At 43.4% G+C, this 11,872-nt stretch overlaps 1 protein-coding gene across 1 annotated transcript; it reads right to left on the reverse strand.

The window, feature by feature from the left end:
* Positions 1-562: 562 nt before the first annotated feature.
* Positions 563-8,398, reverse strand: LOC111500990 (uncharacterized). The gene is made up of 3 exons (XM_076882178.1): positions 8,184-8,398; positions 872-7,994; positions 563-682 (listed from the first exon to the last, which is right to left on the reverse strand). Exon 2 carries the CDS (start codon positions 7,164-7,166, stop codon positions 1,215-1,217), a length of 5,952 nt encoding a protein of 1,983 aa, XP_076738293.1. The 5' UTR covers positions 7,167-7,994; positions 8,184-8,398; the 3' UTR covers positions 563-682; positions 872-1,214.
* Between the last annotated feature and the right edge of the window lie 3,474 nt (positions 8,399-11,872).

Raw genomic sequence — 11,872 nt, forward strand, 5'->3', positions numbered from 1 at the left:
TTTTCCACCAACACGAAAGGGGTGAGGTTTTTTTGTTGTTGTTTTTTTTGCTCATAAGCAGAGAGTGCTTGCTGCGCTGTCCTTGGACAGTAAACGTGACGAAACTATTGAGGAAAAAACGCTGTGTATTTATTGTTTATCATGACTCTGGTTTTATGTGGCCTCTCAACACAATTTAAAAACTGGTATATATCACCTTGTTGTTTTGTCTTTAAGTGGTCATGTGATTGGCTTACCACGACTACTTTATTCTTCCTCAGTCAAACTGCAGCACTCATGCGATTGTTTTGCCCCCTTAGCTCCAGGTGTTGTGCCAAAAAGTGATGGTTGGGCAGAAAGTGATTGCCGTCCGCACAAGCGCGCGCAGCTGCTTAAAGCTATAGCGCCCAGATTACTTACAGCTATTCCGTGCAACTGATATAAGATGCAGTAAGCTGAACACAGCTTCAACTGTCTGTTTGTTGAAAAATAGTAACGGACCGCATTTTCTTGTTAGTAACAGAATTTTAATGATACAAATAGTAATTAGTTAAATTACTTGTTACTGAAAAAAGTAACGCTGTTAGTGTAGCATTCCAGCCGGACTTTATTCAGACGATGCACTCAATGATCATTACGGATGGACCATGGTGGGGTATTCCAACCCATTTATTCACAAATTGCCATAGACACATCGTAAGAGCTGTAACCATAACATAAAACAAACATTCACTTGATATAACCACGTTTCTGTTATGCTAATCAATTCACAGAAAAGGCACAGGAGGTGCTAGCATCAGCCTGCTAGATCGCTCATAAACTTATTAACAATCAAGTAATACATTTACAAATTGTCCGAAATGTAAACAACAAGTACAACACACAAACATACCTGTTCGCCTTCCAGCTAGATGCTAATTTTAAGATGGATGGAAAACGATAACCTTCTCATTTAATCCTTTCTGCGGCAAGCAGTTGCGGTACGATCTTCCTTCCCGGAAGTTGCCCGTTACGAATTTCAAAATAAGAGTTTAATCTATATTATAAGGTATAATTCGTTCAGGGATTTAACTGTTTGAAAAATATCAAATAAACAAATAATCTGGGTCATTTACACTCCCACCAAATCATTAGTGTTCAAAAACATAACTCCATAAACATAGGAAGAAAGAACACAATGATTTCATAATACAAATAATGACCAAACAACAGAAGCATAGTATGCAAGGAATGGACTAGTCACCTTCCAACAATAAGACTAGTTTTTGAACTGGCCGTTCGAGCACTGACCGCTTAGTAAGACGTTCACCATTTTTGCCAAGTTTCCTGTCACCTAGACAGAGCTTCACTCTCCTAACCAGTCCATCTCTGTCCATTGTAGTCTCTACGACTCTTCCCAACCTCCATTCATTTCTGGGCAAGTCTTCATCCTTCATTATGACTATATCCCCAATCTGCAGGTTTCTCTTTGGGGTGTGCCAGCGTTGTCTAAAGGCAATGTTGGCTAAGTACTCTTTCTGCCAACGGCTCCAGAACTGCTCGGCCAAATATTGTACGTGGCGCCATCTCTTTCTCGCATACATATCTTCCCTTATGAACTTGCCGGGGGGAGGAAGGGCCATGGTAGACTTCAGGGTAAGTAAGTGGTTTGGTGTCAGTGGCTCAAGACTGTTGGGATCATGTAGGTTTTCAATAGTGAGAGGACGACTATTAACTATCGTCATTGCTTCATAGAAGAATGCTCGGAGGGAAGCATCAGGTAGGTTTCCAGGTGAGAGTCCAAGGGTCGCGTTGAGAACACTCCTGACTGTTCTAATTTGACGCTCCCACAATCCACCAACATGACTTGATCCAGGAGCATTTAGGATGAAGTCACACTGCTTCTTAGAAAGGAAGTTCGTCAGTTTATCACCATCTAATTCCGTGAGGGCTTCCTGCAGTTCATTCTTGGCTCCTAGGAAGTTACTGCCTTGGTCAGATTTGATCTGGCGTACGGCTCCACGTATAGCAATGAAGCAGCGCAGTCCAATTATGAATGAGTCTGTAGATAGATCCTCCAGCATTTCAATATGGATGGCTCTGGAGGAGAAGCAGGTGAAAAGGAGACCATATCGTTTTCGCACACTACGTCCTTGCTTGCTATAGAAGGGTCCAAAGCAATCCATTCCACAGTAGGTAAAGGGTGGAGATGGATTTACTCGCTCTGGAGGGAGATCGGCCATTTTCTGTTCTTCTGTCCGTCTCCGAAGCTTCCGACAAACTACACATCGGCGAAGATAGGATGCAACCGTCCTGCCAATTCCTGGTATCCAGTAACCTCTTGTCCTAATTGCACTGAGAGTCATTCCCTTGCCTTGATGTTTGACTTCTTCATGACAGTATGCTATGATCATCCTTGTAACATGATGTTCCTTTGGAATGATGGTAGGGTGTTTAACTGAGAGAGGAAGGTTTGAATCACGGAGTCGACCTCCCACCTTAATCACACCATTGTTGTCCAAGAAGGGGTTGAGGTGATGTAGCTTGTTATGAGGTGGCAGCTGACAACCTTTCTTCAGTAGCCGCACTTCCTCCGAATATGTTTGTCTCTGCAGATCTTTGATGATGAGGCGCTCGGCTTCTTCTCTTTCCTGCACTGTAGAGAGGCCGATTGACTTATCCTTGTTGATCCTTCGAAGAATGCGAGCCACTGCACAGATGGCACGAGTCCAGGATGAGAACTTTGCCAGCCGATAAGTAAGAGAATCTTGTTCTACAGTTTCCGTGTTTAGAGTCCGTGTTTCCTTAACTTCTGGATCTCCGACTGACAGTTCCGGAGCCACCTCTTCTGAGAGGTCAACTCCCTTTTCCCATAGAAATGCAGGGCCGGTAAACCAGTCCGATGATATTAGCTCATGGACAAAACAACCTCTAGAAGCACGATCCGCAGGATTCTGGTCAGTAGGGACGTATCTCCATTGCCTTTGATTCGTGTAGAGATGTATCTTCTGGATACGGTTGGCTACGAATGTATGAAAACGTCGAGCCTCATTATTGATGTACCCTAGTACAACCTTGGAATCGGTCCAAAAATGCTCTTCAATGTCCGCATATCCAAGTTCTTCCTTCAAAACATTGCTGGTTTTCACAGAGATGACTGCAGCCGTCAACTCTAATCTTGGGATCGTGGTGACCTTTGTTGGGGCGACACGAGATTTGGCCATGACTAAAGCACAGTGGATGTCTCCTTCTTCATTGCTAAGCCTCAGATATGAACACTGTCCATAGCCAGTAGTGCTTGCGTCGGAGAAGTGATGTAACTCACGTTTAATAACCCTTCCGAAATCTGCCGGGGCATAACTTCGGGGTATATTTATCCTCTCCAAGTTGTTGAGGTCGTTTTTCCATTTCTCCCACCGTGGACGAAGTTCGTTGGTTAGAGGGTCGTCCCAACCTGTTCCATGGCAGCACATCTGCTGCAGCACTTCCTTTCCAATGAGCAAAAAGGGGGCTATGAGACCCAAGGGATCGTACAGGGATGCAACAATGGACAATATGCCTCGACGTGTTGCAGGCTGTTCCTTAAGGTTGGTGCTGATCTTCAGGCAGTCTGATTCGACGTGCCATTGGATACCCAACGCTCTCTCTGAAGGTAAGTTATCAAAGGCAAGGTTGAGGTCTTTAATGTCTGATGCACGTTCAGTTGCTGGTATGCTTACCAGGACAGCTTTGTCATTGGACACAAACTTGTGGAGCCTAAGACCACCCAGGGCACAAAGTTTTCTGGCTTCTTCTGCTAACTTGATAGCCTTCTCTGAGCTGTCTGTACTTGTGACTCCATCGTCGACATAGAAATTTCTCAGAATGAACTGAGAGCCTAATGGGTATCGGTCCTTATTTTCTGTAGCCAAATGCTTCAATCCGTAGTTCGCACAGCCAGGCGATGAGGCTGCGCCAAAGATATGCACCCTCATACGGTATTCTTGGGGCTGTGCACCGAGATCTCCTTTCTTCCACCAAAGGAAGCGCAGGTAATCCTGGTCTGACTTCTTCACATGAAATTGGTGAAACATTTTCTCTATGTCGCACATCAATGCAGTGGAGTGCAACCGGAAGCGAAGAAGTACACCGTTGAGATTGTTCATCAGGTCAGGTCCAGTGAGCAGATGATCATTCAAACTGGTTCCCTGGTACTTGGCAGAGCAGTCGAACACCACGCGCAGTTTGCCTGGCTTCTTGTCGTGGAATACACCGTGATGAGGTATGTACCATTTTTCGCCCTCTTTCCCATCATCGTGGACTTCCTCTGCATCACCCCTTTCTATGACCTCCTCCATGAACTTGATATACTGTTCTTTGTACCCTTCATCCTTTAACAGCTTCCTCTTTAGATGGCTCAGACGTATGACTGCAAGCTGTTTGTTGTCAGGTAAGGTAGGTCTCTCCTTAAAGGGCAACGGCATCTCGTAGTGACCTAGACTGTTCTTTTCGATGTGGTTCTTGAGTTTGTCCAGGAACAGGATGTCCTCCTGAGACACTGGTTTGCCGTCTTCCTTAGCATCCTTAAAGTCAGACTCTAGAATGCGAATGGCATCTGCCGGAGTGACTGGTGGGAGCTCCCTGACTGCAACTCGGAAGCACTGTCCCGCCGTACTTGAGGTGTCGGGGCATGTCGACGTACCACCAACTATGCTCCATCCTAAGTCGGTACGAATTGCATAAGGCTCATCGTCTCCTCCCGTTATGACGTCTCTTGGTGCCATTGCTCGTACGCAGTTATAGCCTATCAATAAACCAACCTCACAGTCCTGTAGAGGTGGAATCTCTTCTATGACCTTGGAGAGATGATTCCACCTTTTAGCTGTCTCGCATGTTGGGATATGGGCTCTGTTTACTGGTATGCAATCCTTGGTATAAGCAGGAGGAAGGTCGATGAGGAGGGAAGAGCGATAACCCCGAACACAAAGCCCTGAGACTCTTTGGCTCTTTACGATCACGTCGCGTCCAATCATCGTAGTTAACTTCAGCTTAACTGGACAGGAATCTGCCTTTAATACATCACTCAGTTCCTGCTCAACAAACGTCGTGTCGCTTTGCGTGTCTAGCAAGGCGTAAACCAGTTTCTCAGTTCCTGTATCCTTTTTTGACACCCACACAGGCACAATCATTGATGTGTTAGTTGGCTGTCCAGTAATCACTGACATTGAAGTTGCAGCAGCCTCCGTTTGGCCGGCATTGCTCAGGATAGTGGTTTCCTGTGGCAGAACTCTTTCCTTCTTTAAATAGTTGTCATCGTGTAAACAAGTGGGATGTTTACCCTTGCACGTTTTGCATGAGTGTCGATGTCGACAGTCTTTTGCACTATGTCCAGGTTTGGTGCAGCCATAGCAGAGCTTATGTTCTCTGACAAAATCTCGACGCTCCTCCAGAGTTTTAGCAATAAACTTGGGACATCCATGTAGTCTGTGTTGATTATTTTGACAGAAGGCACAAGGAGACCTTTCCTTTCCTTTAACTGGCTTGAGCCTCTCGGTGTCAGCCTCAGTCTGTGTGTTTAGAACGCTTGCCTTGTTCCTCTTAGGGTCTCTGCTGCCTTGTTTTGCAGTGCTCGACTCAGAGCTGCGGAGGGCATAAGCTGAGGTGATTGGATTGCAAGCAATCTCTGCCTCTGTCGCCATAAATGTGGCGAAGTCCTTAAAACTGGGGAATTCCTTATTGCCCTTTAAGGCTTCAGTAACCTTCCTGTTCCAGTGAGATGCTATCCACTCTGGTAGTTTAAGGATTAGCTTCTTATTCTCTTCACAGTCGTTCAGTATTTCGAGGCTCTTCACATGTGTCATTGCATCTTGGCAAGCGTTTAAGAAATCTGAGAAGTCTCTTAATCCTTCTGCATCTCTTGGTTGGATCTTTGGCCAATCTGTGAGCTTATCTCTGAAGGCTTTCTGTATAATAAAGGTTTGGCCATATCTGTTATCCAGTTTGTTCCACGCATCCTTATAAGCGTCGCTGTCATTCCTATAGAAAGTTCCTTCTAATGTTTTACGAGCTGGGCCGCCTACATACTTCCTCAAGTAATAAAGTTTGTCTGCTGGGGAGATGGCCTTTTTGTCAATAAGTGACATGAATGAAGTTTTCCACTCAATGAACTGAATGGGGTCCCCACTAAATACAGACGGCTCTGGAACTGGAAGTCTATTTAGAGCCATACTGTCTTGTAGGGCTTGGGCAAGGGATGACACGTTTAGGTCGGGTGGCGATGCTGTGACGGTGGGAGTTGGAGGGTTGATAGCAGGGGGAACATGATGGTTTCCCACTGAACTATTAGAGGAATGGAGACTGCCTTCCTGCGAGGCTACCTGGCTGTAGACTTGCAGTTTGGCCCGAGCAGCCCTCAAATTCTTTTCTGCTTGAAGGCGTTCAAGTCTGCGTTTTTCTACTTCCATTTTTCTGTGCTGTTCCTCTATCTTCTCCATTTGTCTCTCTTCTTCCAGCAACCCTTCAAATTCGACTTCCTTAGCAGCTAGCTCTGCTGCTGCATCCGCCTGTTTGAGTGTTAGAGTAGTGCTTTTGTGACTACGGATTGACTTTGTCACTCTAGATGCAGTGGATCCATAGATGGAGCGTGCGTAGCTGTTCTTAAGCAGCTCCCTGAGACGGCAATGTACTTGTTCTGCATCATAATCACCATCGAGATCTGACATTCTCTCGTAGGTAACTTTCATAATTTCGGCTGTAACTGCCTCACAACTGTCAACGTGACGTCTTAATTCTGGAGAAGGTGTAATGTGACTTCGTATTTCAAGGTAAGTGTTTAACACAGTTTCTTTCTCTTTCTCCAAAGAATCCATCAAAGATGCCAGCTCGCCTTTACTAATGTCTGACTTGAGCTGCTCTCTTGACTCTCGGGCTCGAATCTTCCATCTTTCGTACGTTGAGATGAACTTTCTTTCCCTTTTTCTTGCTTCCTCCTGCTGCATTTCGAGCGCCTTTGGAGTTGGGATTTTTGTTCGAGTGGAACGTCGGAGGCCTTCCTTAAGCTCACCTTGTAAGTTGTTCAACGTTTCTTCTCTGCGTTGAATTTCCTTCTCCAAAAGTTCTATTTCCGTAGTTTCTGATGTGTCTTCAAGAGACGCTTTAAGCCCTTTGATTTTATTCTGCAGGTCGACTATCTGATGCTCTAGTTCTGTTTGTGAGGAGGGAGTCTCCATTTCCTTCGTGTTTATGTTATTTACTTATCTAATTTGCAGGCTTTAGTTAATGAGCTGCTTGTGGTTACTATAACTTACAGGCTGCATTAACAGAAGGGAGGAGAATCTTTGCACTTTAAACCAAGTTGAAATAGAAGCGGATAACCAACACAACATTGAGAAGAAATGTATAAAATAATAAATGCAACCTGCTAGCTGTTGCAAACTGATGTGGTAAAGTAAACCTCTTATGCTAAACACAGATCAATACACCATTACTATTGTACAGTTACAAATTGAACTAAATGCCCCTCTTTCACCCCCTTTTGGGTCAGTAGAAAGAATGATAAATATACAGTAGTGGTGGTAAATACCAATAAACAAAATTACTTCACTTGTTATTACTTCATGTCCGTTGTGTCTTAATGCAGCAGATGTCCACAGTAGTTGACGACCTTCTCTCTCCCTTTAACCACCACTGATGAGAATGAATGTCCTTTCCTTGTCGATTAGAATGAAATGTTCCATACCTTTTCTGACCGTCACATCAAACCATTAAGCCAGCTGCATGATGATTATAAAGTCTCTGTCTAGAAGACCCATAGAATGGCACTGAGTTGCTCCGTGAAATGTCTTGTCAATCCCAGACGAATAGCAACACAGCTCCGTGACTCGTCCTCGTGGTTCCGTGGTGCAGGATGGCAGCAGGATGATGCGGGGGATCAGCTCTTACTGTAGCATTCCAGCCGGACTTTATTCAGACGATGCACTCAATGATCATTACGGATGGACCATGGTGGGGTATTCCAACCCATTTATTCACAAATTGCCATAGACACATCGTAAGAGCTGTAACCATAACATAAAACAAACATTCACTTGATATAACCACGTTTCTGTTATGCTAATCAATTCACAGAAAAGGCACAGGAGGTGCTAGCATCAGCCTGCTAGATCGCTCATAAACTTATTAACAATCAAGTAATACATTTACAAATTGTCCGAAATGTAAACAACAAGTACAACACACAAACATACCTGTTCGCCTTCCAGCTAGATGCTAATTTTAAGATGGATGGAAAACGATAACCTTCTCATTTAATCCTTTCTGCGGCAAGCAGTTGCGGTACGATCTTCCTTCCCGGAAGTTGCCCGTTACGAATTTCAAAATAAGAGTTTAATCTATATTATAAGGTATAATTCGTTCAGGGATTTAACTGTTTGAAAAATATCAAATAAACAAATAATCTGGGTCATTTACAGTTAGTAACGCCGTTACTCGTAACTAGTGATGGGTCCAGCAACAATGACGCACCAACGCATGTATCAAGCTCACAGAGCGAAGCTTGTATCGGTGCGTGCGTCGCTTTAAGAAAAAGTCACGTGATCGATACAGCCGCTGTATCCTCATTGCCAACGTGCCAAGCTGTGTTTAAAAATACACATCTCTCCATAACAAAATGGAGCTTGAAAGAAAAACAGAAATGTTTCTGCTGTGTGGGATCATTTTGATCTTTTAACTGCAAATAGTTTGCCTGTGTTTGTTTCAGTGTAATCTATCAGAATAGGAAAAAACTGTCAGGGCTCTGTGTGTGGGTAGGCAGAGGGGAGGATCCAAGTGCAGGACTCGAACACAGAATTGTAAATCAAAACCACAGCTTTATTGCTGACATGAGAAACGAACGTGAAGTGCCATGAAACCAGAAACCAATAACACACAGGCATAAACTGAGGGTACGACGCGACACCGAGCATGGGAAAACACAGGGCTTAAATACACAGGGTAGTAATGAGGGAATGGGCAACAGAAGGGAGACACAGCTGGGGGAGATCAGGGCTAACGAGACAGGGGGAACAAAGCTGCACACACTAACCTAAGACACAGACTTTCACAATAAAACATGAAACACTAATAATAAACATCACTACAACAAGAGAATGAGAAAACAATCCAAAACACCAAGATAACTGAAACACAAAGTACCAGAGAAACAAAGAATAATCCATGATGCAAAAGTAAACCAAAACATAAACTCAATTGCTGGGTCCAACGGACCCAGAACCGTGACAAAAACAGCAATGTGACTTGCAGTGTAAATTGTTTATTTCATTTTATGCAGGTTAAATGTCGCATCTGTTCTGCGGAGCTTTCTTACACAAACAAAAACACATCTTCACTGTTTAGGCCAGGGGTCGGTAACCTTTCTGATGACGAGTCCCATTTAAAATTTCCTCAGAAGTCAGTGTGCCATATGATTGCATTAGCAATAAATTTAATAACGCTCTATATGAACAGTTACACACTATATAGAACCACTTTATAGAATTATATTTGTTCGCAGATGTTGGCAGCTATCAGCGAATAGTTATCAGCTATTTTGAAACAAAAAAAAAGACTTTTTATCCATAACAGCAAACAAACAGTACAACAGAAAATACAAATGCTATTTATGGTCTCCTCACAACAATGATAAGAAAAATAAACTAAGCCAATATGGCATGTTTGATAATACAGAGACACACATGTTAATATGATCTCTGGTCTCCCACTCAGAGACACAGGTCTCCGAGTGTCCAGCATTCAGACGGCTACCTGAGGAGAAAATCTGCTCACACAGATATGTGGAGCCAAATACTGTCAATAAGGCCTCTGCAATGTTCTGAAGACAGTTAAACTTGTCAGGTAGTGATGTCCAGCAGGTGAAAATGCAGCTCCATGAACACGCACAGCTGTGGATTCCAGCTGCTTCGATGTTGCATTAACTGGCATTAACTCAGCCAGTTAATGCGAGACAGATCTAGCTGCTCATTAAAGATTTCTGGTTTGATCAGAAAATAAAGCATTGGTCCAAACACCTGAAAATCCCAAAAACGCATTGTGTCTCGAGTCTACGGATGTATCCGTGTGTTTCCGTGGTGCTGATGCTGTGCTGAGCGAACAGCTCCTGAAGCTTTTGAAGTGTCAGAATGTGGAAAGCTAACAACGACCCTCTCACCAGTAGGCAAAGTTATTTTTAGCCAATTACAAGTTGAATCTGGTAGTTGGGGTTGTTAGCTAAGATACCGTCATTAAGAAGCGGCACAACTAATGTGTCTATGCGAGCTGATTTGCGATGTGCACCGCTGGCGTGGCCATTTATTTTTTGATGCACCCTCTCAGATTAATTCACTGCGTGTCGTGCCCAGGAATGGACTGGGACAAAAAAACAGCCTCTGGCATTTTGACTACAGACCGGCCCACCAGGTATTAAAGCCATAAAGCCTTTGAATGAAAACAAACGCTGTTGTGACAGTGATGTACACAGTCTTGTTGGTATATGTATGATTTCTATACATTTTACATCAGATAAAAACTTTGGTTGTAAGCTTCAGATAATTATTTAATAAAAGCTAGACATTTTAAATGAGAATAAGAAAGAAAAGTATTTCTTTGTGCCCCCTTTCCCTGTTAATGCCCTACCTGCCCCCCTGGCAAAACTTTGCTAGACCCGCCCCTGCACAGTTACCAGCTGTCAGCTACATAAAAAAGGATCCTGGGGTTATTTGTCTCTCAGAAACAGTTCATAACTTCACTTCAACTCATCCATGTCACCTAAAAGGTAAACCTGTTTCTCCATCACCTGTTCAGCTCTGATGATCCAGTAAGGACATCTCCTGGTTTCATCTTCATGTTTCCCTCTCACCAGATAACCAAACCGACATCATGACCAGCAGCTTTACAGCTGTGGCTCCAGCAAACATCAGCTGATAATAGAAATTAATATTAAATAAATTCTAACAACAGCTGATCAAGCTTAAACGTGCTGCTGTTGTTTAACGCGACATCATTTCATGATTGAAGTAGAAATAGGAGAGAGAGGGGAGAGAATGAGAGAAGAAGAGGCAGCTGTGCAGCAAAGACAGAATAACTCCAGCTTTGTGTCTTTTTCATTGTAGCTGAAGTCCGGGACAAACTGCGTCCCCTCTCAGCTCAACACAAAACGTGTAATATTTTCTCTGAATGCCGGACGATTCCGTCTTTTTACGGGACGGTTGGCAACTCTACTAACTAACCTTATGAATTAAATAAAGTTCACTATCAGTAACATCATAGCACCCACCCAGCTGTATATAAACTCTGTCATGCTAGCTAGTACGCAGTACAAGTTATTGTAACTGACTGTAAAAAGTCAGCACAACGAAAATAAACTCCACCTAAACTTGGTTTATATTTGACCCAGATAGACTGCAGGTCATAACTTCTTACCTGAACTTCAGTTCACCTGACACTCGGACCGGCGGCCGCCTCGGGTCTCTCCTCGTCCTGCCTCCGATCTCCCTCATCCACCTGCTGGCCTCCACCACTTGTTAATTTTACTGAATCTGAGGAAGCTCCGCGATGCCACCACCAAACAAGTCAAGTCAAGTCAAGTCAACTTTATTTGTCAATTCTGCCACATGTACAGGACATACACAGAATAGAAATTGCGTTACTCTCAAACCCTAGTGATTAGAAAAATGCAAATAAAATAATTAAAAAGTAAAAATTTAAATAAATACAATACAATTTTACGTATAACAAAAAAAAGCTATGCAATATACAATATACAATATTCAAGTAAGAAGGCATAGTGGTGCAAAATAGGCAAATAGTGCAAATGGGGATTTAGTAGTGTACGGTAAGAGATAGTGTAACAGCAAAGTCTTATGAGGTCCAATGCTTAAGCAGTCCAATGCTCCACAAAGTG

Source organism: Maylandia zebra, linkage group LG3 (assembly GCF_041146795.1).
Source record: "Maylandia zebra isolate NMK-2024a linkage group LG3, Mzebra_GT3a, whole genome shotgun sequence".
In the NCBI taxonomy this organism is placed as follows: domain Eukaryota; kingdom Metazoa; phylum Chordata; class Actinopteri; order Cichliformes; family Cichlidae; genus Maylandia; species Maylandia zebra.